This window comes from Drosophila subpulchrella, chromosome 4 (genome assembly GCF_014743375.2).
Source record: "Drosophila subpulchrella strain 33 F10 #4 breed RU33 chromosome 4, RU_Dsub_v1.1 Primary Assembly, whole genome shotgun sequence".
Lineage (NCBI taxonomy): Eukaryota > Metazoa > Arthropoda > Insecta > Diptera > Drosophilidae > Drosophila > Drosophila subpulchrella.
The window spans coordinates 1106799-1134442 of record NC_050608.1 but is presented as its reverse complement, the minus strand read 5'-3'; the positions used below and the strand labels follow the sequence as shown (position 1 = coordinate 1134442).

The 27644-nt window shown below is 40.4% G+C and overlaps 1 protein-coding gene across 8 annotated transcripts in view; it reads left to right on the top strand.

Moving 5' to 3' along the window:
* Positions 1-27644, top strand: part of LOC119548726 (zinc finger protein 2) — a 63627-nt gene that overhangs the window by 31956 nt on the left and 4027 nt on the right. For 5 of the 8 annotated variants that reach the window (XM_037856649.1, XM_037856561.1, XM_037856532.1 and 2 more), the window contains exons 4-11: positions 4192-5832; positions 7747-7928; positions 9350-10960; positions 18792-20210; positions 20275-20498; positions 20562-20921; positions 21216-21356; positions 21412-24345. In XM_037856649.1, the coding sequence (XP_037712577.1) occupies positions 4223-5832; positions 7747-7928; positions 9350-10960; positions 18792-20210; positions 20275-20498; positions 20562-20921; positions 21216-21356; positions 21412-24345 (8481 nt within the window). In that variant the 5' untranslated portion in view covers positions 4192-4222. Of the gene's footprint in view, positions 1-4191; positions 5833-7746; positions 7929-9349; positions 10961-18791; positions 20211-20274; positions 20499-20561; positions 20922-21215; positions 21357-21411; positions 24346-27467; positions 27568-27644 lie in introns of all 8 variants that reach the window. The other 3 variants (XR_005219382.1, XM_037856742.1, XM_037856451.1) reach the window with 3 other exon arrangements.

Sequence of the window (27644 nt, the reverse complement as noted above, 5' to 3'; positions counted from 1 at the left end):
GTTGTTTGCATACCAACTCAACTGTAACCTCAACTGAAGGCACAGCCGAAACCAGAGTCGAAACCAAAGACTGCAGTCGAACTCGCAGGCAGAATCAAAACGAAACACCACCGGGCTGGGCCTGGGCCGCATGCCACTCGATGGTGGTGGCTGATATATCACGGAATTTGTATGTGGGTGTACTGGCTACATAAGCATAAGCAACAGCCTGCGAAGGCGACTGAGTGAAACCAGTTGAGGAATATGAAGAACAGATAACGACGACTCCAGAGAAATAAAGACATACAACAAAAAGGCACGCGCGAATAGTCCGAACGAATCAAAGAAGGGACGGATGCGGATCGGGGGTGTGGGGATGACAGCAGGAAAACCTTGACTTCCTTTGTTTTGTGCAAAGCCATAAGGCAGTGAACTTTTCTATTAATGCCTACACCATTCCAAACGAGACAATAATTTTGTAAAGTAAGCGTATAAGATGTGACGGGACAGTCAATCCTCGCAGGACGGCTGATTAAATATAGGTTGCCTAAGCATTTCTAGTTGTAAATTCAAAATATTACTGTGTAGCCAAAATCTGATTAGCTGTTAAGTAGCCAGAGAGACACTATAGTCGATGGCCTCGACTATCAGATACCCTTACTCAGCCAGCTCAGGGGAGTGCGAGGGAGATGGAGATATGCTAGCAGCAAAGCAACTGTTTTTAGGATTACACACTGCGTCTTCTAGGGTCGTTTAATTTATATGTTTATACATTTAAAATGGATGGTCCGATTTCAACTATTCTTTGCGTGTAGATGTATATAGACAATTAAAACAAAACAAAGCTTAGGACTAACACTTTAATATAGGCGTTTGTGGGAGTTACCCTGATGTAATATGGTTGATTCATTTTCATAAATTGTTTGCATCTAGATGGTTATACACAATTAAAACAAAACAAAACTTAGGACTAAAACTTTATTATAGGCTTTTGTGGGCCTTAGAGTGGATACCCTGTCCTGCACCCTGCTGAAATAAACTTGCGCTGCTCAAGAATCTCTAAGTTCTGCATGCCTAATTTCAACTTTCTAGCGGCATGACTTCATTCTACATACAACATGGACTTTAAATCTATGAGTAACGGTTATAAAATTGCCCTTCCAAACAGACAAACCGACAGACACACAAAAAGGTTTCAAACTAAACGACAAAGGAAGTTAACTTCGGCAAGCCGAAGTTTGTGTACCCTTGCAGTTATAAGAAATAATCAATGTTAGTAACACCATAATAAATTTTTAAGGATTGTTGCTAGCTAAAAGTTCACAATTTTGCAGAGGGTATATTTATTTCAGTCAGAAGTTTGCAACGCAGTGAAGGAGACGTTTGCGACCCCATAAAGTATATATATTCTTGATCAGCATCACTAGACGAGTCGATCTAGCCATGTCCGTCTGTCCGTCCGTTTCTACGCAAACTAGTCTCTCAGTTTTAAAGCTATCGGGCTGAAACTTTCCCAAAAGTCTTATATCTTTAGTATATATGTCGGAACCAGCCGGATCGGACAACTATATCTTATAGCTCCCATAGGAATAATCGGAAAAAAAAATTTAAAAAATTATATCTTTGCTGTTTTTTAGCATATAACCTCCTTAGCTTGGAAATAAAATTTTTTAATTTGTTTTGAATTTCGAATTTAATTTTATTAAAATCGGACGACTATATCATATAGCTGCCATAGGAACGATCGGAAAATTGGTGGAAAAATAATATAAAACAAATTATAGCTTCGGTGTTTTTCAACATATAACCTCCAACGCTTGGAAAGAACATTTTTTAATTAGTTCTGAGTTTCGAATTTAATTTTATCAAAATCGGATGACTATATCATATAGCTGCCATAGTAACGATCGGAAAATTGGTAGGAAAATAATTTGAAACAAATTACAGCATCGGTGTTTTTTGACATATTATCTTATACTATTGGGAATATCATTTTTTGAGTTCTTAAATTAAATAATTATAGCTGCAAGGGTATATAAGCTTCGGCTTGCCGAAGCTAACTTCCTTTTTTGTTTTTAAATTCATAACAGTCTATCCGACTTGAAAAATTTTGCTACCGTTCGACGTGTATTTTAAGAAAATTTGAATGAAATAGAAATGAAGTGCCTAGGGTCTGCTCGAGTTTTTATTGATACACCCTTGCAGATGGTATTATGATAAAGAATATATATACTTTATTCTTGATCAGCATCACTAGACGAGTCGATCTAGTCCTGTCTGACTTGTCGAAGTTAACTTCCTTTCTTGTTATACCTGTTACTCGTAGAAAAACAGGGTATACTAGATTCGTCGGAAAGTATGTAACAGGCAGAAGAAAGCGTTTCCGACCCCATAAAGTATATATATTCTTGATCAGGATCACTAGTCGAGTCGATCTAGCCATGTCCGTCTGTCTTTCTGATCTCAGAAACTATAAGAGCTAGGCTATTGAGATTTGGCGTGCAGATTCCTGAGCTTCTTACGCAGCGCAAGTTTGTTTCAGCAGAGTGCCACGCCCACTGTAACGCCCACAAACCGCCCAAAACTCGGCTCCTACAGTTTTGATGCTAGAATACAAATTTTAACTAAAATGTGTTGTTCTGATCAATACCTATCGATTGACCCAAAAAAGTTTGCCACGCCCACTATAACGCCCACAAACTTAAAAAAATCGTAAATATGAACGTGGATATCTCGGAAACTATCAAAGATAGAGAATTGGGATCTCAGATTTAGATTCAGTAGCCTTGTACGAAGCGCAAGTTTGTTACGCGAATATGTCACGCCCACTCGAACGCCCACAAACCGACAAAAACTGTGGCTCCTACAGTTTTGTTGCTAGAGTAAAAATTTTAACTGAAATGAATTTTTCTCATCAATACCCATCGATTGACATAACAAAAAGTTTGCCACGCCCACTTTAACGCCCACAAACCGCCCACAAACTTCAAAAAATCGTTAGTATGAACGCGGATATCTCGGAAACTATCAAAGATAGAGTATTGGGATTTCAGATTTAGATTCCGTACGCTTGAGCGCAGCGCAAGTTTGTTAGGCGAATATGCCACGCCCACTCTAACGCCCACAAACCGCCCAAGCCTGTGGCGCCCACAATTTTTATGGTAAATAAAAAATTTTAATACCTTTCAATACCTTTCGATTGATACAAAAAAATTTTGTCACGCCCTCTCTAACGCCCATAAGGCTTAAATCTGTCTACCGCCGGTAGGTGGCGCATTTCAATCTCGCTTTGCTGCTTGCATATCGCCATTTCCCTTTGCTCCCTTTAGCTGAGTAACGGGTATCTGATAGCCGAGGTACTCGACTATAGTTTTCTTCCTTGTTTTTACGTTACAAACATATGTTTAAAATCAGGATAAAAATTCGTCGTCCGCGTATTGGAAACGCCATAACTTTCTTAAGAATTTAACTGTACAAACCTAACGTTTTATTGCATGTTCCAAGTTATTATACCCTTGCAGAGGGTATAATGATTTCAGTCAGAAGTTTGCAACGCAGTGAAGGAGGCGTTTCCGACCCCATAATGTATATATATTCTTGATTAGGATCGCTAGCCGAGCCGATCTAGCCGTATAAGCGCTGAGACCTCGGAGACTATAGAAGGTAGAATGTTGTTCGCGCAGCGAAGGTTTGTTTTAGCAGGCTGCAACGCCCACTCTAACGCTCATAACGCTAGTACCCGTATAGCACCCAAATTTTCTAATATTTTTGAATAATTTAGAAGGTTTTAAAGGTTTTGTTCTTATTGTCAATACCCATGTTAATGCCAAAAAACATTGAAATCTTACCATTCATTAAAAAATCATATCCAAGTAACAGTATTTATTTTGCAAATTCAAACGAGATTGCACACCACATGCAGCTGTTTTCACTAATACGCGACCAAGCCGCTAGGGGCGCTATAGGCTAGGTGGCGCTAGGTGGCGCGAGCCACAAGCAAGCATATCTCCATACGTCTCGCACTCTCTTTAGCTGAGTAACGGATATTTGATAGTCGGTGGCATCGACTATAGCGTTCTCTCTGGTATTATATCATTTTCACATTTATTTTATTTTCCTATGGATATATATAATACACATAGTTGTCCGATTTTTTAAAAATGTTATTTTAAATTCTAAAGTATTTAATACGTATTTTTAATTAATTTTCAGCTCCAATAATGGTAATGACGACGGCTCTCCAATGTCCAGTTCTGATGTGGAAACTTTTAACGGCAAAATAGTTTACAATCTCGATGGCAGTGCATATATTATCGCCACAGACAATGCCAATGGAAGTGGATCGGGGTCTGTCAAAAGTTGTTATGCCTCAACTTCGACTTCATTAAAAAAACTCTTAAGGGTAAAAGACCGTGTACAGGTGGAGGACGAAAAAGAACACCAGCATCAACATTATCAAGATCAAAGTGAAACACAGGAGCAGGAACTAGCTGATGTGGATGCTGGTCCTGGTGTCGAAACCTTGGCAGGAGCAACCTACAAATCAAGTCCAAAAATCCATTCCTTTCGTGTTGTGTCCGCGCAAGATGCAAACTCAGCTTGCCAGGATCAAATCAGAGCATTCAAAATCCAAAAACCAATTTTAATGTGTTTTATATGCAAGTTGTCCTTTGGCAACGTTAAGTCCTTTAGCTTGCATGCGAACAGTGAACACAGACTCAACCTGGAAGAGCTGGACCAGCAGCTACTTAATCGCGAGTACTCCAGTGCCATTATTCAGCGAAATATGGATGAAAAGCCGCAGATATCCTTTCTACAGCCCTTGGATAATAATGCTGCCTGTGCTGCCAGCGACGACACCGAGAAGCTTAAAATAGCCCCTGAGGGCAGCTGCCCCACTCTTACTCCGTCTCCGCAGCCAGTTTTCGGTAATGAGTCTGAACTGGAGCTCGAGAGTAAGCAGGAGGCTGAGCAGGTCCGGGTCCTGGACCAGGGCCGGGAGACGGACCCTGAAGCTGATCAGGACTCTAGTAGTAGTAAAATGGCGGCACCTAGTGCATATCTCCCATTATCATCGCCTAAAGTAGCAGTAAAACCTACTGTGAAATTTGGTTCCTTAAACTCAGCAACAGCAAAGACTAATAACCTATCAAAAGTATCCTCAACCAGTTCCCCTACATCGGCGTTCGCATCCGGAGAGGTCTCATTACCCAGTACTGATAATATAAGTATCAATAAGTCAACCAATTGTAACCAAGGAACGGAGCCGCCGTCTTCCTCGTCTTCGGAGGTCGAAATGAAGATGGGCTCTATGTCTGCATCACCTCAAACAAACGAATCGGATGTCCCCTGCTCAGATTTTATGCAGCTGCAGCATGTGGCGGCTGGTGGCATATACCCTCCTCAAGTCAGTTCCTTCCACGCATCCTTAGCAGCGCTGGCCGCCAATGAATCGAATGACAGTCGGGTTAAGCTGATCACAGAGTTCCTCCAACAGCAGCTGCAGCAACATCAGCAGCAGAGTTCCTTGTTTCCCAGCCAGTGTCCCGATCATCCCGACCTCAATGGCGTGGACTGCAAAACCTGCGAACTTCTCGACATCCAGCAGCGGTCAAAGTCACCATCCTCTTCGCACCAGCACCTCTCCCAATCTTTGCCCCAGCTTCAGGTCCAGTCGCAGCCCCCGCAGATTCCACATCGTTCTCCATGCAGCAACAGTGTTGGCCTGGCCATATCACCCAGTGCCTCCTCGGTGGCCAGCGCTGGAAACGCCACGAGCGCCACTTCCAGCTTCACAATCGGCGCCTGTTCCGAGCACATCAATGGTCGTCCCCAAGGAGTGGACTGTGCACGGTAAGCAGTAACTCTGAACGTAGTGAGGAGGAGCAGCTCGGGTTTCTGTCCAAGTTCGGGGGATGTGTGTGCTTCGAAGGACATCGTTCTTGCCGCAGGGGCTTGTGGCTGATTGGTGAAGGGTTGCCGTCAAGGCCTGTAGCAGACCAAGTACAGGGTGCAAATATTGATCTGTTGGAAGGGGTTGCGATTACGTGTCGTCCATACCGCCCTAATATGCGTAATTATTAAGGCTGTTTGAAGTTGTAACTGGAACTGGAAACTTCCTTCCACTGTTGAACAATAAGTCATTAGGCCAACGACAGCAGCAATAGGTTATATGATTTGTGCCCGCAGGCCAAGCTGTTCACAGGCTGTTCATTTAAACGCAAATGACTATTGGGACTCGGATGGGAAGCAGTCCTGTTAGTTAGATCCCACTGATTGCATCTTGAATAATGATGTTTGCCCTCAACTCCCAGACGACGTGTCATCGGAAGTTACGGCTTACATTGCTCCGATTTTTAAATACATACTTGAAAATTTGTATTTCATTAATTGTACATGGCTGTAAAGGCGTTTCCAACTACATAAAATGTACATAAACTTGATCAGGATCACTAGCCGAGTCAATATAGCCCTGTCCGTCTGTCTGTCTGTCTGTCTGTCCGTATAAACGCTGAGATCTCGGAAACTATAAAAGCTAGAGTTCGGATTTGGCATGCAGATTCTTGAGGTTCCGGGACAGAACACCGCCCACTTTATCGCCCACAAACGCCCAAACGCCCATACGCCCACGCTAAAACATGTATAGCAGTTTTGAATTTTTTGAAGACATTCTTAAAGTGTAAATGCAATATTATTTTTATTACCAACAAATATTTTCATGCAAAAATTGTCCAAATCAGACCAATCATAAGAATGCTATTTTGAGAATGTGAACCTATTAAACAGAGTAAGACTCAGTGGAGACGTTTAAGTACCCAAATACATGTTTGGAGACTTTTTGCCAAGTCAAATTTGCCTAGGAATATCATAGGTTACATACTTTTCAAGACTCGTAATACGTTTTTGTAACAAATGTCAAAAGATATCATAAAGGAGCGAGGTTCCTTAGCTGTATCACGGTTTTTGTTGAGCCAGTTTTACATATTTTTTGAGTTATCCCTTATATTATGGCAAAGTAGATGAAAAAGATGTTGCTTTTTGTGTTATTGGTAACAAAGGAGTAACGAATAAAATGTCATAATCAGTGTTTTGTTTATCCTTCAATAAAATAGTTATCGGCAAATTAAGTTTTAATCGTCTGGTGTATCACTCCGATTATATTCCTGCAAAGAGAAAATGAAAAAGGTTCAAAAAATACTGCTTAATTTAAAAGTAAGCATCAATTTGAGGAATCTGGCATTATTAATAAGTTCCATACCAAGCCACTTTTCGAGTCCGATCCCATGCATGTGTAAATTATACGCCTGTATATTTCAATTAACAGATTGCTGGAAATCTTTGTTATGTTGCTATGATCTGTAGGGAGAATCATGTTAAATATTGCAGGAGGGTGAAAATGATGGCGGCTGAACCAACAAAAATTAAACCAATTGCGCTGATTTCACTTAATAAATGTTTCTGGCCGTCTGTCCCGTCCCCAATTGTCACAATTTAATGGTGTCGCTTGGGTCGAGGCGAGCAACTGTGGGTTCGGTATCATTAAAATTTTGCCGTCACATTGTTGGGTGCCGGTGACACACTAATGAATGTAAAAACGGTTGTTGCTCAAATTGAACACATAAATCACATCTAAAAATTAATGTGAGGAGTAAATAGATGGTACGCTAATCAAATCAAACACACATCACTTGATCTTTATTCTTGTTTATAAATTTTAGCGATATTCAATAATGATTCTGTTGCATGCCCTCATTTCGTTTTCCACAGCTGTGAAATGCTTCTAAACTCAGCTCGATTAAACAGCGGAGTGCAAATGTCTACCCGCAACTCCTGCAAGACTCTTAAATGTCCGCAATGCAATTGGCACTATAAATACCAGGAAACACTGGAGATCCACATGCGGGAGAAGCATCCTGATGGGGAGAGTGCCTGTGGTTATTGCCTTGCAGGTACTTGTCTTATTAACTCTAAAGAAAATAGATTTTATATTGTGTATTAGCTTATTGACTCTAAGAATAACATACTTTTATATTGTCGCATGACAATCGAATTTGAGAAAATTTTAAACTAGTAATCATTGCAATTTCATGTCAATTTTATTTTGTGTACGATTTGCGACAAGAAAGGAAGCTAACTTTGGCTGGCCGAAGTTTCTGCGCTTCTACACACCTTATGGAATTAAAATTTGATTACATAAACCGTAGAGATAGGTCTATAGGTGGGGATGTCTGTAAGTTGGGACACTCGAATCTATAAAATTTTAATTTTATGTGACCAAATTGTTATCAAAAAAGTTTTAATTCAGGCTTAAACCAGAATTTGCGTAAATTTAAATGTAAGAGGTTGGAAACCTTACAGATTTATTTCTCAGAAATATACAAAAACAACTTTTAAAATTGTCCGTCAAAAACAAAATGATAAGGGGGTTCCACAGAGAGCAGAGTAACTTTCAGAGTCCATCTACCTATGTCGCTCAGTCCGTCTGTCTGTATAAATAGTTATGCAGTTCAATATATATATTAAACTAGAAACACTTTGCTAATGAAATTAAAGGATGGTACTGTTTTTGAAAACGGTATAAGTTGGTGCGGGCGTGTCCAATTTTATGAACAAGCGAGAATCTTATCACTAGAATCTGAAAGTTTATTTTCAGGAGACAGAACAAATTTGTAACCTTAAACTTATAATACCACAGGTACACAGGAAAAAATTTATATGAACCATTTCTAGTTTTCAATGGTAATTGGATCCTCTTGAGTAAAAGTCCCATTACCAACAGGTTCCGCGGTATAGCTAAGAATAATAGCAGGAATAATAATACAACTTTAAAAACGGTTTTATTGATATAACAAATACAATAAAATATCCTCATGAAATCGCTTTAAGCCAAATTTATAGCATTCGGTGTACAACAGAGTCCAAGAAAAATAAAAATTACTTCCATTTAAGGTTTATTTTCTAGGGGCGGTTTTCTATCATAGAAATGAAGGAATTTTAACTTTGTCGTCAAATTTCAATGATATGGGCAATGGTTCACGATAGGTACTATTTTTAAGCATTGCCGTTATATATTGAGAGTGTTCTTCAGCAAAATTATTTAAGATAAGTCGAGTTATGGAGGCCACATAATTAAATATCGCGGAACCTGTAGGTGATGGCGAAAAAGTTTGTATGAGACTTTTACTCAGAAGATCCAATTATCATGCAAAAGAAGAAAAGGTTTCTGGAAATTTCACAAAGTTAACTTTTTGATTTCTGAGTAATTAATGATTTTCGAATTCAAACTTAAACTTACGTTAAAATAAATTAAACATTGCATACTTTGAAGCAGTTACCAGTTTTAATTAATCCCATTGTTCTTGCGACACAGGACAGCAGCATCCTCGGCTGGCACGGGGGGAATCCTACTCCTGCGGTTACAAGCCGTATCGCTGTGAAATCTGTAACTACTCCACGACCACGAAGGGAAACCTTTCCATTCATATGCAATCGGATAAGCATCTGAACAACATGCAGGAGCTGAACAGTTCTCAAAATATGGTGGCGGCTGCGGCTGCTGCCGCCGCGACTAGCAAACTGCTGCTCTCCAGCTCGTCGCCCCAAGGATCTGCTGCGGGCCCATCCGGCAGTGCATCCAGCGGAGCCACTGGCAGCGCTTCCAGCGGCGGATCCACAAACGTGGGCGGCAACGCGTCACTGGGTGCAAACGCACCGAGCGCCGGCACGGGAGCAAGTAACCCTAATGCCAATACCGGAAGCAATGCCAACAGCGCCAAGCCAAAGCCCTCGTTTCGGTGCGACATCTGCAGCTACGAGACTTCGGTGGCCCGCAACCTGCGCATCCACATGACCAGCGAGAAGCACACCCACAACATGGCTGTGCTGCAAAACAACATCAAGCACATCCAGGCGTTCAACTTCTTGCAGCAACAGCAACAGGGTGCCGCTGGCAGCGTCCAAGGACACAGCTCAGGGGGCTTTATGCCCGAGGTTGCGTTGGCCGATCTCGCGTACAACCAAGCGCTCATGATCCAGCTCCTTCACCAGCAGCAACAACATCAGCAGTCGGCTAACACCAAATTGTCACCCTCATGTTCACCTGTGAGCACTCCGGATCAGTTTTGCTTCTCTCCCAAGCCAATGAAGATTGGGCACGGAGCAGGAGTAGGCATGGGCCTGGGAATGCCAATGGGAATGAGTCACTCGAATGAAGTACCCGGCGACCTGACTGGTGATCCTCATCCGCTGACCAAAACCGATAAGTGGCCCACTGCTTTCTACAGCTGTCTAATCTGCGACTGCTTCAGTACGAACAACTTGGACGATCTTAACCAACATTTGCTCGTAGACAGATCTCGGCAATCCTCCAGCGCTTCTTCCGAAATAATGGTTATTCACAATAACAACTATATATGCCGGCTATGCAATTACAAGACGAATCTCAAGGCCAATTTCCAACTGCACAGCAAGACAGACAAGCACTTGCAGAAGCTCAACTTTATCAACCACATCAGGGAGGGCGGACCCCGAAATGAGTATAAGCTGCAGTATCAACAACAGCTGGCCGCAAATGTGGTGCAAGTGAAGTGTAACTGCTGCGACTTCCATACCAATTCTATTCAGAAGCTGTCCCTGCACACACAGCAGATGCGTCACGACACGATGCGAATGATATTCCAGCACCTACTGTATATTGTTCAGCAAAGTCAAATGCACAAGAAGTCCCTAGGTACGATGGAAGATGATCCTCAGTGCTCCTGTCCGGACGAAGATCAGCAATCGCAGTCGAGCAAGAAACTGCTCCTTTGTCAGCTGTGCAACTTTACCGCTAAGAACCTGCATGAAATGGTTCAGCATATAAAGGGTATGCGGCATATGCAGATCGAGCAATTTATTTGCCTGCAGCGTCGAAGTGAAAACCAGGAAATACCCGCACTAAACGAGGTGTTTAGAGTGACAGAGTGGACCATGGACAACGAAGGTATGTTCCAACACTTATTATGACGCCATTTACAAGACAAGATTATTCTACAATATTTAAAGAGCAGGATATAAGTTTTGTTTATTAGAAGGTAGAAGCAACCGAATTCTAACCTATATAGTATTTATACTCTTCATCAAGATCCCTAGCCGGAACGATCTAGCCCTGCCCTGTCTGTCTGTGCGTATGTTCGTCTGTTCGTCTGTGCGTTTCCGCACATTCACTAAGTTGTTAAAAAAAATCCACTTTTTCACGATATGTACATGTATATAACGAATCCTATTCATTTATTCAGCAAAATGATCTTCTTCAAGAAAGTTTCACTCCGCCAGCTCTAAAACTGAGATACTAGTTTGCGTAGAAACGTACGGGCGTACACTCGGACATGGCTATATTGACTTGTCTGGTGATGCTGATAAAGAATATATATACTTTGTGTGGTCGAAAATGTTCTCTCCGATTTTTGTTTTATTCATTTTAGATATATATTTGATATGTACAATTTTCTGTTCATATTTATCGTTTTTGTACCTATTACTCGTACCTTTTAACAGGGTAGGGTATATTGTAAGTCGGAAAGTATGTAACAGGTAGGAGAAAGACTTTCCGACCCTGTAAAGTATAATGTATATATTCTTTATCAGGATCACTATCCGAGTGGATCTAGATATGTCCGTTTGTCTGCCCGTCCCTATAAACGCCGAGATCTCGGAAACTATAAAAGCTAGAAAGTTGTGATTAAGCATGTTCTAGGGGTTATTAGGCAGAGCAATTTTGTTTCAGCGAAGTGCCACGCCCATTTTAAAGCCCATAATTCTAAAGTGCGTCTGACGCCCAGGCTTTGAATATTTTTTTCAGCGTAAATTGATTTTGATTTAATTGATAAATACTTATCAAAATGCTGCGAATCTTACCAATCGCATTGTTATTTTAAAAATTATGAAATACTAAGTTAAACAGACTCTGGCGTGGTCAGTGGTAACTAGGAATGTCGAATTTTTTTAAAAATATCTTATCAATTTTATTTACATATTTTTTTAAATCGTAAAAACAAAAAATCAGTTAAACGAGTATTTTTGAAATTGTAAGGACAATTTTAAATGAAGTTATCCTGTTGCCCTACAGTTGTGTCCCTTGTGAGCCTAAGAATATGCAAATGGTCATATTCGGGATGAAAAACTTGTAATGATGCTTAAGTACACTTTCCCCGAAGAGATTTCTGTGACACACCCGAGCATAATGGAATTCGTTAGTAAGGCTTCGAGTTATCAATTAAAAAACAATATTTTATCAAACTAAAACACCTTTTAACGACGTCAAAAACTAGTGACGATCGCACCTTCAACAAAACAAAAGATATAAAATCTAAGGAAGGGTATTTATTTATTAATAATTTTTAACCTTGACTTTTTACAACAATTTGTTATAAGTCAAAAGTCATGGAATCTCAAGGACTATTCAGTATATATATGTACATATAGCACAAGACGGTAGCTTTGGTAGTTCACAGGTTATGGACGTACAAATTTTAGTCTCTTATATATATTTTCCCGCTAAACTAGCGAGTTTTTCCAAAAGTGGTAGTACTAAATTTTCATACACTAAACTGATTAACATAATCTTAAATTTCTAGGACCGTAAATTAAACTGACAAACAAAATACAATTTTAGTTTTGAGAAGTCCCCCAAAATCTTGTTTTGCGTATAACTTTTAAACGGAGTAATACATTTTAACAAATCGGGTGTTACTCATGGCGTAATTTGAGTAAGATTAAACTTGCGCATTTATCTAAAACGGACCCAACAGATCAAATGTTCAAATGTTCCACTTTTACACTTTCATTACTCTTTCTCCCAAACCAATTGATTTTCTTAAAGTCTTGGAATACAATCCTTTTAAGTTTTCCTTTAACTTTAGATTGATGTATCACTCGTTACGATCGGACCATCAAAGTAGCTATACCGTTTATCGTAGAGTAAAAGGGTATACTAGATTTGTCGGAAAGTATGTAACAGGCAGAAGGAAGCGTTTCCGACCCCATAAAGTATATATATTCTTGATCAGGATCACTAGCCGAGTCGATCTAGCCATGTCCGTCTGTCCGTCCGTCCGGATGAACGCTGAGATCTCGGAAACTATAAGAGCTAGGCTTTTGAGATTTGGCGTGCAGATTCCTGAGCTTCTTACGCAGCGCAAGTTTGTTTCAGCAGAGTGCCACGCCCACTCTAACACCCACAAACCGCCCAAAACTGTGTCTCCTAGAGTTTTGATGCCAGAATAAAAATTTTAACTGAAATGTATTGTTCTCATCAATAGCTATCGATTGACCCAAAAAAAAGTTTGCCACGCCCACTTTAACGCCCACAAACTTCAAAAAATCGTAAATATGAACGTGGATGTCTCGGAAACTATTAAAGATAGAGAATTGGGATCTCAGATCTAGATTCCGTAGCCTTGTACGCAGCGCAAGTTTGTTAGGCGAATATGCCACGCCCACTCTAACGCCCACAAACCGCCTAAGCCTGTGGCGCCCACAATTTTCATGCTAGATAAAAAATGTCAACTGAAACGTATTGGTCTCGTCAACACCTATCGATTGATCCAAAAATTTGCCACGCCCACTCTAACGCCCATAACGCTTAAATCTGTTTACCACCGGTAGGTGGCGCATTTCAATCACGCTTTGCTGCTTGCATATCTCCATAAAAAACAACTCAAAATAATATGAATCTTCCGGGGAAGATATATAGATACATATTAGGGTCGGTCGATTTGTATGCGCAAAAAAAAAAGTGATAACTCGTAGGGAAAGAACGTAATCTATGTCTTGCAAATCACGTCTGATCCTTCGCATTCGCAAGAGAAAAATACTGTTTTTTTGTTGTTAAGTGTTTAAGTCGCCTTGACGCAAAAAAGTTGTGGAACACAAACTAGGGACAATTCTAAGCAATGTTTCACAAGAAACTATGTGTCTAGAACCACGTTTGACCCTCTGCAATTTCAAAAAATAATGTTTTTTTTTTAATTTTTTGTATCCTCTTTTTTTAATTTGTGTTCTGTCTTCAATTATTGTGTGGGTGGTAACAATCAATTAAAAGGAGTACGGTTATACGTAGATATATTTACGAATGCGTTCATATTGTATGTATGTATAAGCATGCAAAAATACGTATTCGCTTAAATCCTTACGTGCATACAAATGAACATAAATACAAACGCTGCTCATGGTTTTCAAAAATTTCCCCTGCCACAATCCATAACCATATTGCATTGTATAATACGGTTCGTTCGTTCGTAACTCATCATTAAGCGCTGATTTCAGTTCAATTTCTTCTGCCTCGCTCTTCGATTATTATCGTTTTCGTCTTTGTCTGGCCTCGTCCTCGTACCCATCCTCACGTTCGGAATCATCGTCGCGTTTACGTAAATTCTTCTTTGCCCTGGCTCTCGTCTTCGCCCTCTCTTTTCCTTTAGCGACTTATATGCGCTCCGAGATTTATACGCTGACGCTGACCCTTAAGGAAATTATTACAAATTACTTAAGAATGCAAAAACGATTATGTGTATCCATCGAATTTGCAATTAGTGACGTGCACACTTTGCTCCACACCAGTCTCAGTCTCAGTCTCAGTCTGCAGCTCAGGCTCAGGCTCGGCTGAGGCTGACGCTGAGGCTGGGGCTCAGGATAGTCTTTCTTTGCTTGGGTATGGGTATAGGTATAGGTATACGATGCCCACAATCCAAAAGGCCAAACAAATTCACTCCACTCCGCAGTGTGAGATTCCCATATCAGATGCGCGGCGTCGTGCAGGGCCGAACCGCAGGCATAGCACCTAACCACAGAACACCGATCGCCGAACCCCAAACCCCAAACCCCGAACAGTAAGACCGAACCTCGCAGAGACACAACAAACAGTCGCCGCTCCACCGCCGCTTCTTGCGGCAATGCGGATATATGGCAACACACATAACAGCTCCCCGCACCGCATCAATTTGAAGCCAGGTCAGATTCGCCCTTGCCCTCGCCCTCGCCCTCGCCCTCGCCCTTGCCCTTGCCACCAGCACCTGGACCTGCGCCCACTCCTTTTGAGATGTTGATAATTGCACATGCTGCTCTACACCAATGTAGGGTGTCTCGGGTCTATATGCAAAATGTAGACAATGAGGACCAAATGATTTCTGCCGTGGTTTCTGCCTGCTTCAGATGAGCTGAAGAGCCTTGTGCCTGCGGATTCCCAACTGGGATCGCCGGCTGGTGTTTCCCCCTTGCCGCCACCTTTAGCCCAAGTTGTGCCTGTTCTATCGCATGGTTAATTCTTTTCTCATAATTTCTTAGTACTGTATTTTGCACTACTCTATAAAACATTGTGGCTGGGTCTGTCATTGACAATAAAAAAACTGTATTTTTATACACACTACTCATATAAAATTTGGAGTCTCGTGTTACGGCCACACTTGAAAATATTTAGTAAGATCGTTTATTTGGCTTTTTTTTGTTAGACGGAAGTGTAAATGGGATTGATTTTTTGGTTTTGGGGTCTTTGGGACTATATATGTGCATTAAGAAGCTCAAAATAGTAAACTTTTGTTCTACGACTTTTGGAAAAAAAGAATAAACAAGAAGGGAAGTTAACTTCGGCAAGCCGAAGTTTGTATACCCTTGCAGTTATATCACCATGTTAAATGTTAAAGGATGGTTGCTAGCTTCAGTGATATTTGTGTAAAATAAAATTCGTAATGCTGAAAAGTTAAAATATTCTATATCCCAATAGTAAAAGAAAATACGATCAAAATCAACAAGTCAAAATTTTTTTTAAATAATTATTTCATTATTTCTCTGACCGTTTCCGTATTATAATTTCAATCAGAAGTTTGCAACGCAGTGAAGGAGACGTTTCCGACCCCGTAAAGTATATATATTGGTCAGCATCATTACACGAGTCGATCTAGCCATGTCCGTCTATCCGTCCGTTTCTACGCAAACTAGTCTCTCAGTTCTAAAGCTATCGGGCTAAAACTTTCAAAAGTCTTATTTCTTTTGCAGGTAGTATATAAGTCAGAACCAGCCTGATTCGACAATAATATCAAATAGCTCTCATAAGAACAATCGTAAAAAAAAATTTTTTTTCAATTATATCTTTGATTTTTTTTTAACATATAACCTCCTAAGCTTGGAAATAACATTTCTTAATTAGTTCTGAATTTTGAATTTAATTTTATCAAAATCGGACGATTATAGCATTTAGCTGCCATAGGAACGATCGGAAAATTGGTGGGAAAATAATATGAGAAAAATTATAGCTTCGGTGTTTTTTGACATATTATCTTATACTATTGGGAATATCATTTTTGTGTTTTTAAGAATTTCGTATTTAATTTTACAAGGAAGAACGCTATAGTCGAGTACCTCGACTATCAGATACCCGTTACCCAGCTAAAGGGGCCAAAGGGAAATGGAGATATGCGCGCAGCAAAGCGAGATTGAAATGCGCCACCTACCGGCGGTGGACAGATTTACCCGTTATGGGCGTTAGAGTGGGCGTGGAAATTTTGGATCAATCGATAGGTATTGACGAGACCAATACAATCGGTGTGATCGCTGTGATCTCGAAAACTATAAAAGCTACAATACTGGGATCGGGCATGCAGATTCCTGAGATTTCTGCGAAGCGCAAGTTTGATTCGTCAGTGTGCCACGCCCACTCTAACGTCCACAAACCGCCCAAAACTGTGGCTTCTACAGCTTTAATGCAAGAATAAAAATTTTAACTGAAATTTATTGTTCTCATCAATACCTATCGATTAACCCAAAAAAAGTTTGCATCGCCCACAAATTAAAAAAATCTTAAGTATGAACGCTAATATCTCGGAAATTATCATAGATAGAGAATTGGGATTTCAGATTTAGATTCCATAGCCTTGCACGCAGCGCAAGTTTGTCACTCGAAAATGCCACGCCTACTCTTACGCCCACAAACAGCCTAAACCTGTGGCGCCCACATTTTTTATGCTAGAAAAAAGATTTTAACTGAAATGTATTGGTCTCATAACTTTAAAAAAATTGATACGCCCACTCTAACACTCACAAATTACCTAAAACTAAGGAGACCACAGTTTTTATGCATGAAAAAAATTTGAACTGAAATGTTTGCTCTCGTTAATATATTAATTATATTATATACACCCAACAAAAATCTTTGAGTGTCAATTTGATAAGTGAGGGTGAAAATGACACTACACCTAGGATCGTATTATTGGGATCAATTAGATCCTAAATAAGTATCAAAAGTAACTACATTATATGAAAAATCCTTTTGACCCGTCGTCTAGTGATGCTGATCAAGAATATATATACTTTATGAGGTCGGAAACGTCTCCTTCACTGCGTTGCAAACTTCTGACTGAAATCATTATACCCTCTGCAAGGGTATAACAAGAAAGGAAGTTAACTTCGGCAAGCCGAAGTTTGTACACCCTTGCAGTTTTAATTAATTAATTTAAAAATACAAAAATTATATTCCCAAAAGTATAAGATAATATGTCAAAAAACATCGAAGCTATAATTTGTTTCATATTATTTTCCCACCAATTTTCCGATAGTTTCTATGGCAGCTATATGATGTAGTCGTCAGATTTTGATAAAATTAAATTCGAAATTCAGAACTAATTAAAAACGTAAACGTCGTAAACGTCTACTTCACTGCATTGCACACTTCTGACTGAAGTCATAATACCATCTGCAAGGGTATAATGAACAAGAAAGGAAGTTAGCTTCGGCAAGCCGAAGTTTGTATACCATTGCAGCTATAATTATTAAATTTAAAAATACAAAAAATGATATTCCCAATAGTATAAGATAATATGTCAAAAAACACCGAAGCTATAATTTGTTTCATATTTTCCCACCAATTTTCCGATCGTTCCTATGGTACCCATATGATATAGTCGTCCGATTTTGATAAAATTTAATTCGAAATTCAAAACTAATTAAAAACTTAATTTCCAAGCTTATGAGGTTATATATTTTTTCCCGATTATTCCTATGGGAGCTATACGATATAGTTGGCTAGTTCCGACTTATATAATATATAACAAGAAAGGAACTTAACTTCGGCAAGCCGATGCTTATATACCCTGCAGCTATAATTATTAAATTTAAAAACACAAAAAATGATATTCCCAATAGTATATGATAATATGTCAAAAAACACCGAAGCTATAATTTGTTTCATATTTTTTTCCTACCAATTTTCCGATCGTTCCTATGGCAGCTACATAATATAGTCGTCCGAATTCGATAAAATTTAATTCAAAATTCCAAACTAATTAAAAAATTTTATATTCAAGCTTAGGAGGTTATATGCTAAAAAACACCAAAGATATAATTTTTTTAAATTTTTTTTTCCGATTATTCCTATGGGAGCTATAAGGTATAGTTGTCCGATCCGGCTAGTTCCGACTTATATACTACCTGCAAAAGATATAAGACTTTTGGGAAAGTTTCAGCCCGATAGCTTTAAAACTGAGAGAGTAGTTTGCGTAGAAACGGACGGACAGACGGACATGGCTAGATCGACTCGTCTAGTCATGCTGATCAAGAATATATATACTTTATGGGGTCGGAAACGTCTCCTTCACTGCGTTGCAAACTTCTGACTGAAATCAATATACCCTCTGCAAGGGTATAAAAATCGATGTTCCTTCGCCTCTAGACAAAGGTATATTTATTTAACTTCTGTAAGATAAAATTGGTTTTAAACTACATATATATATCTTCGTGTAAAAAATTATATTGATCTGGTGACATCTACTATATTTTGTATATTTCAGATATTGCATTCGAGACTGGCTTTAACTTGTCGACAACTGTAACCAACGAAGCCACCGCGGATGCCAGCTATGCTGCAGCATCATCTGCGTCAGGAGTCTCTGCAATTCCTGATGTCAGTATTTTCTCACCGACTTCTCCCTCCGGTTGCGCGACACCGGGTGGCAAGTCTTTGGGTCACAATGCATCTCCAAACCTTAATAACTTTGGTTCGGGTGCCCCTGTTCCTACTACTGTATTTAAGTGCAATCTCTGCGAATACTTCGTTCAATCGAAAAGCGACATGGCGTCTCATATTGAGACTGAGCACCCATGTGCTGAGAGTGATGACTTTATAAGTATACCAACCAACACGGCTGCTCTGCAGGCTTTCCAAACAGCTGTTGCAGCAGCTGCTCTGGCTGCGGTGCAACAACGGTGCGCCGCTATTAATGCTCCGGCACAGGATACCGGTGAAGCAGACAAGGACTTGGCCGCGAATGCCGGTGACGGCCCTGTGGCTATTAAGCGGGAGCGGCTTGAAGAGGAGGATGATCCGATGGCAGGTATAGAGGATACCAAAGAGGTTGCCCATCAGGCGACGCCTTCTGCAGCTCCGGAGTCGCCAAAAGTCCTGGAAACTCAAGTGGGGGTACAGTGTCCCCTGTGCCTAGAAAACCATTTTCGGGAAAAGATATACCTAGAGGCCCATTTGACAAGCGTTCACAGCGTTACCAAAGATGGTCTTTCTCGGCTCTTGCTGCTAGTGGATCAGAAAGCCTGGAAAAATGAAAGCGAGAGCACGGATACATCAAACCTAGTCCCTCAAGCTCCTTACGCGAATACCGAGAAGGAAGAGGCAGCACCGCCACCTAGTGAGAGCCCCTCCAGTGCCAACACAAATAAGTGCACCACCGCAACTAACTCAAGCCTTCCAGTGGGAATGCAAGGACTTTCCTGTCAGCAGTGTGAGGCCAGCTTCAAGCACGAGGAACAGCTGCTTCAGCATGCGCAACAGAACCAGCATTTCTCTTCACAAAATGGAGAGTATTTGTGTCTTGCAGCAAGCCACATCAGCCGTCCGTGCTACATGAGCTTCAGAACCATTTCAGCTATGATCACCCACTTCCAGGACTCACACATGAGCCTAGTTATCTCCGAGCGCCATGTCTATAAGTATCGATGCAAACAGTGTTCGCTGGCGTTCAAAACCCAAGAAAAGCTCACCACCCACATGCTCTACCACACAATGCGCGATGCCACAAAGTGCTCTCTTTGCCAACGCAACTTTCGCAGCACGCAGGCGCTGCAGAAGCACATGGAGCAAGCGCACTCAGAAGATGGAGCTCCATCAGGCAGATCAAGCAGTCCGCAGACGCCAACACTGAGTTCCGAGGAAGCACACAAGCTTCCTCTAGGGGAGACACATGCGGTAGAAAGAGGTACAAATATTTCACACAAATCGCTTTGGAACTCTATTAATCTCCCTTCGTTGATTTGTTTCAGAAGTCATCGGTAACGATGTGTCGCCGCTTCGATTAGACTCGCAACAGAGCAAGGAAACAAGGCTGTTATCACCTAGCCCAATGTCTGTGGACTCCCAGGCCCAACAGCAATACCTCGCTACTTTCGCAGCTCTACTCAAGCAGCAGCAGGGCAACTCAGAAGCTGTTGGCCTCCACCCCGAAGCCTTGCCGCTGTCAGCTGGAGAGTTTTCCCAACACCTGCAGGTAGTGCCATTCAAAGAGACTTTCACCCTTAAAGGTCATGCCACTAATAAGTAATTGTTTCAGGGTCTGCAAAATCTGCAAAACCTTCAGAATATGCAACAGCAATTTGGTGCCGTTGCTGCTGCATCGGGACTACCGATAAATCCAGTAGATATGCTTAATCTAATGCAGTTTCACCACCTGATGTCCCTGAACTTCATGAACCTGGCTCCCCCCTTGGTATTCGGCGGTGGTGCCGCCGGCAGCAATGCCGTTCCCGCGTCAACAGCCCAAAATAACATCATTACCTCGTCCACCGTAGCAGCTTCTTCAGGGCTAACTGATGTTCAGCTCACCAGCGGGGTCAACGCCTTGCCGGTGGACTCTGCTAAAGCTACTTTAGTCGCAGCTCAACCTCAGCACAATGTCAATTCAAACTCTCAGGTACATTAGGAATCAAGTTGTTGAAGAAGATATCTTGAAGAAACAATATTTCATTTATGCACAATGTGCATTGCACATATGTCTTAGAAAAATTAGTTTTAAATCTGTCTGAATAAATCACAATTTTTACCTTTCCTCTCACTTGCTGATACTATTCCGTCATACGTAGCTATCAGATAATCATAAAACATTTCCATTATCCTTATTACATAAAATGTGTATTTCTTTATTAATAAGACAATTAAGTTTAAGCGTCTTATATTTTTAATTTTTAACTCTTTTTGATCTTAACAGCTGGCCAGCAACCAAAAGCGAGCCCGAACGCGAATCACAGATGATCAGTTAAAGATATTACGGGCACATTTCGACATCAATAATTCCCCAAGCGAAGAGAGCATTATGGAAATGTCACAGAAAGCCAATCTACCAATGAAAGTAAGACCTCAAAAGCTTACATTGAATCACTGTTAAACAACATTCCTTATTGCAGGTGGTCAAGCACTGGTTCCGAAACACGCTGTTCAAGGAAAGACAACGCAATAAGGACTCTCCCTACAACTTTAATAATCCACCGTCGACAACTCTTAATTTGGAAGAGTATGAACGTACAGGTCAGACCAAAGTTACGCCTCTAAATGATACCAGTAGCGTGCCAATATCAGCGACAATGACCACATCAACGATTTCATCGGCACCATCTGCTACCACTAATATAAACCCTAAAGAAAGCGCAACTACAAGAGTATCCGCTGTTGGGAAATCAATACAATCGGCGCCTGTCCTATTCCCTGCTACCGTCCCAGTCTCAACACCTGTATCTCGCCCAGAATCAACAAACTCGAGCGGCAATATATCCGATTATTTAAGTAATAACTTGTTTTTTGGACAGCACGGGGGCAAGGAGCAAGGTCTGCCATATCCTGTGGATGGACAAATAAAGTCAGAGCCCCAGGATGATATGATTGGTTCAAATGATTTTGCATTCCAGACAAAGCAGCACTCAAACTTTAACTTCTTAAAGCATCAACAGGAACTTGTGGATCCCCAAGAACAACCTATTACAAATCAAGACACGGAAATGTCGCAGGACCAATCCTTACTCGCCGGCTCTTCGCTTTCGGCCCACTGTCAGAGTCAACAGCAAACAAATATCTTTGAAACAAAATCGGAGAGTGGTAGCTCCGATGTAATGTCGCGCCCTCCTACTCCAAACAGTGGAGCTGCAGGAAATCTTTATGGCACTATGAATGATTTAATAAATCAACAATTGGAAAACATGGGCAGTAACATGGGGCCACCAAAAAAGCTTCAGATTGTTGGAAAAACATTCGACAAGACCTCAACGCCGATCTCCAGCTCGATCAGTGCTAGCACCCAGTTCGAAAGTAATTCTTCGAACTCGTCAAGCTCCTCATCGTCGACATCGGGTGGAAAGCGAGCGAACCGCACACGTTTCACGGACTATCAAATAAAGGTTTTACAGGAGTTCTTCGAGAACAATTCATACCCAAAAGACAGTGATCTCGAGTATTTAAGTAAGCTTTTGTTACTATCTCCTAGAGTTATAGTAGTTTGGTTTCAAAATGCAAGGCAAAAGCAACGCAAGATTTACGAAAACCAACCGAACAATTCGTTGTTTGAAAATGAGGAGACAAAAAAGCAAAACATTAACTATGCGTGCAAAAAGTGCAGCTTGGTGTTTCAACGGTACTACGAGCTAATACGTCATCAGAAAAATCACTGCTTCAAGGAGGAGAATAACAAGAAGTCGGCTAAGGCTCAAATCGCGGCTGCTCAAATAGCACAGAACTTAAGCTCAGAAGATTCGAATTCCTCCATGGATATACACCATGTTGGCATATGTCCGCCAGGCTCAACAGTAGTTGCTCAAAGTTTGTCAACCGTTGGTCCTGCAGCTCCTTTGGCCGGACAGTACGCACAGCAATCATTTGGCGCTTTGCCCTCGCCACAGCATTTGTTCGCCAAGTCTTCTTCTCTAACTGACTTCAGCCCATCCACGACTCCCACGCCACCCCAACGAGAACGCAGCAACAGTTTGGACCATCCACAACGGCCTCCTAAGTTTGACTGTGATAAATGCGAAATGCAGTTTAACCAATTAGAGAAATTGCGAGAGCATCAACTATTGCACCTGATGAATCCAGCTAAAATTTTTTCTGACCCAGGACAGAACTCCAATCCTGATGCCAACTTCGGTCCGTTCGGCTGCATACTGCAAAGTCTACAACAAGCAGCGGCTCAACAACAGCAGCCACAGCATCAACCACCACCAACAAAAAAAAGAAAATACTCGGATAGCTCTTCGAATGCAGATGATATGCCGACTTTATCGGAACCCGAGGCTGCACATAAGAAGCACGAATTCCTTTATAATTATTTTATGCAAAACGAGACGAACACAGAACTGAAACAGCAGTTTCTCATGAGACAACAACATAAGAAGGCACTGCAACTTCAATCTCAAGAACAAGGAAATGAATCTGATTTTGAAATGGATTTCTTGACTAATTTCTATCAGCAGAGCGAATTAAAGAAGGTCAGTAACTACGACTTTTTATTGCAGTACTATCGCACACAAGAAGAGGCATCCCTGAAGACAAAATCAAAGCAACAGCATCTCTTTAGCTCCAGTAAAAAGCCAACCATCGAGTTTCTATTGCAGTACTATCAACTGAACGAATCAAAAAAGTTTTTTCAGTTAGTTGCCTCGCCCCAAACAATGCCTGATGGCCCAGGCTACAACCCGTCATCGCAGATGCCAAAACCCACGACAGATGAAGTTAGTGATGATATCGGCGAAAGATCATTGGAGCAGGCAACAGAAATACAAAAAGATGAACAAGAAGAACAATTCAGCATAGACAGGCCATGCGAGGAAAATGCGTTGTCTAAAAGTAAGAGTGCAGTGGAAAAGTTTAATAACAACAACATTAACATCAACTTAGTTCAAGCTGATACAACCGAGACGAACGGTGTTCAATCTGTTGAAATGACGGAAGAGTTGTCAATGGCCCCTTCATTAATTGCAGTTAATGATGATAACAAATATTTGAGCTCAAGATCCTTACAAAAAGATGACAAGGAAAAGTCACAGTATTTGCACAACCTTGAAGACTTCCTGGATGCCACCATGATAGAGAACAACTCTCAGACCTTGACTTTTAATGATGATGAGAAAGCTTGCCAAAAAGACGAATCGGTTCACAAAGCCAACGAGATGGAAAAACGGTCTTCTGTGTCTCCGGTCAATGTTTCATCCAAACAAAACAAACGCCTACGTACAACCATACTCCCGGAGCAACTGAACTTTTTGTATGAATGCTATCAATCGGAGTCAAATCCAAGCCGAAAAATGCTTGAAGAGATATCTAAGAAAGTTAATCTGAAGAAACGTGTAGTGCAAGTAAGTACCAAATATATCAGTTTTAAAATATGGGATATGTTCTATTAGTATTTAAAACCAGGTAGCGTTAAGATTATAAGATCAACAATTTAGTAAAATTGGGATTGTTAAACTGGGAATTGGATAACGGATGTGTCAATTATACATTCCCTGCAGGAAACCCTGGGTTTTGCCTGGATCAAACTTTATATATTTACTAGCAAGGTCGACTACGGCTATGCCTTTGGAAATTTTCCGAATAGGTTGGCTGTATCCTGTACCTGGAGCTTTTTATACCCCTTTATTCTTAGAGTAAAAGGGTTTACTAGAGTGTGTAACAGGTAGAAGAAAGCGTTTCCAACTTTACAAAATATATATATATTCCTCAAATTTCAAAGGTTTACACTTTCTACAAGATACCCCATTATTTTTTTTTGATTTTCCCTCCGATGCAAGAAAAATTAAATAGTCAGAAGAGCTAACTCTTGAACAGGCTACATAAAACTAGCCATTAAAGTAACAAATCTAGTCCAGCTAGCTTTAAGGTCGATTTAAAGGCATTCTAGAAATTAAATCGAAATTTAATCGCATCTTAGCATTAGATTTTCGTCTGGGCTAGATTTCTTGAGCACATTTTCATAAATGCCTTTATAATTTTTATCAAGTATTGGAGATTTAGGAGACAGGTGTGAAGGTAAAGGTGATAATTCTATCACCTATCGTCCAGAAGTCATTTCTTAGTCACTTCTGGACGATAGAACACAGTAGAAAATCAAAATATACATATATCCATTGGTCATAAGTAAATAAATAATTAAATAAATAAATATATCGCGTAGCAGTCACTTCCGGAAAATAGGTAGACGATAGAACATATTTTACAAAAGCAAAACGGATCGGGAACGCGAAGAAGTAACTTCTGAGACACTTCTGGACGATAGAATGACGATAATAGTAATTTTACAAAAACAACAAGGAAGAATGGTATAGTCGAGTACCTCGACTATCAGTTACTTGTTACTCAGCTAAAGGGACAAAAGGAAAATGGAGATATGCAAGCAGCAAAGCGAGATTAAAATGCGCCACCTACTCCTGATCTCAATACATGGTTATGTGGGCGGTAGACAGATTTAAGCGCTATGGCCGTTAGAGTGGGCAATTTGGGTCAGTCGATTGCTATTGACGAGACTAATACATTTCAGTTAAAATTTTTTTCTAGCATGTAAATTGTGGGCGCCACAGGCTTGGGCGGTTTGTGGGCGTTAGAGTGGGCGTGGCATATTCGCCTAACAAACTTGCGCTGCGCTCAAAGCTACGGAATCTAAATCTGAAATCTCAATTCTCTATCTTTGATAGTTCCCGAGATATCCGCGTTCATATTTACGATATTTTTAAGTTTGTGGGCGCGGCAAACTTTTTTTTGGGACAATGGATAGGTATTGATAAGAACAATACATTTGAGTTAAAATTTTTATTCTCGCATCAAAAATGTAGGAGCTACAGTCTTGGCCGGTTTGTGGGCGTTAGAGTGGGCGTGGCACTCTGCTGAAATAAACTGGCGCTGCTCAGGAATCTCAGGAACCTGCACGCCTAATCCCAGTGTTGTAGCTCTTATATTTTCCGAGATCTCTACGGACAGACGGACATGGCTAGATCGACTCGGCTAGTGATCCTGATCAAGAATATATATACTTTATGGGGTCGGAAACGCTTCCTTCTGCCTGTTACATACTTTCCGACGAAACTAGTACAGGGTTGCCCATATTCGACGGACCCATGTTTTTTTTTTTAAAATCAAAGAAAAAAATAAAAATTTGGCGGTTGGCAATCTTAATCATTTAATTTGTTCCAAGTAGATTTGTTTACATCAATTTTTGAATATGATATCTTTCAAATGGCCGCCTCTGGCGTTGATGGCGTATTGTGCCCTTTTTGCAGCATTTTCCATCGTTTTCGCCAACATTTCGGCCGGAATAGCGGCTATTTCTTCACGAATGTTGTCCTTGAGCTCTTCTAGGGTCCTTGGCTTGTTAACGTAAACCTTTGACTTCAAATATCCCCAAATCAACGCGAATAATCCGTTGTAAAGTGGACCGAGCCATGCCCAACTGCTGAGAACGGCGTTTTTGGGATGTTCTTGGGGACATCTCAACACTGGCTCGTACGGCAGCGATATTCTCGTCCGATCGCCTTGGTCGACTTTTATTTGGCCTCTTCGGATTAGGAAGAGCCTCACCAGTCGTAAATTTTTCGTATAAACGCTTAATGGTGTTCTTAGAAGGCGCACTTTTCACATTTTTTAATTTTTTAAAAGCACGTTGAGTTTTCACAATTGACTTGTTCTGTTGAATGTAAATTTCAACTATTTCAGAGCGCTCGCGTGGCGTGTATTGTTCCATGGTAAAAATCTGCTTGGACTGACGCTTCAAACGCGGTATGTCATTAAGCGATCTGGCATCTCTGTCAAAAGTTATGGCGTCGTCAGATGGGTCCGTCGAATATGGGCAACCCTGTATACCCTTTTACTTTACGAGTAACGGGTATAATTATCTCACGAACAAATTACGCGAACTCTTAATAATATTATTGTACATACAATGTCGGCACGACAAGAGGAATCGACTAGAATTATTTGTAATTTTGATTTAATTTTTCACATATGAGATTTGACGAGTTTGATACCTTACCCTACTACCCTATTAATTCGTAAGCCCTCTGTAAAAATTAGAATTTAATTATAATTTTGTCGGTCTGCGACCTTGTCAGGAATTTTTTTTATACCTTCTTTTAGTGAAATATGAAAAAATCATGCAATCTTAGTAGGGACGCCATGTTCAATTATTTCCGAATTTATTTCTTTAGATTTTTATGTGCAACCATTTAGGCTGCCGTATTATTTTCCCTTTCAAATGTGCCTTATTTTATTTTATTACACGAAAAAAAAGTTAAATATACCTAGCTTCCATTTTTATTTTAAGTCTGAAAGTTTTGCTTGTATGAGGCAGACTATGTACCAATCTAATTTAGTAAAAAAAATATATTGTACTATATTATAGAATTATTCAATTCGTTATCTTTTTTATTTTAAGTTTACATATAATTTTATCGTTATTAATTTTTATCGTTTTTACTTTATTTTTTAGTGAACATGCAACACAGACCTATTAAAAAATCTAAAACCATTATGGGGTTACAGACTGATTTTTTTAAGTCGTAATTTTCATCAAGTAAATTACTTTGAAGGTAAATAACTGAGTATTTAAAATGAAAATCATAGATTCTTAAAATTATAAATATAGAAAAAGTACTCAAGCAAAGCA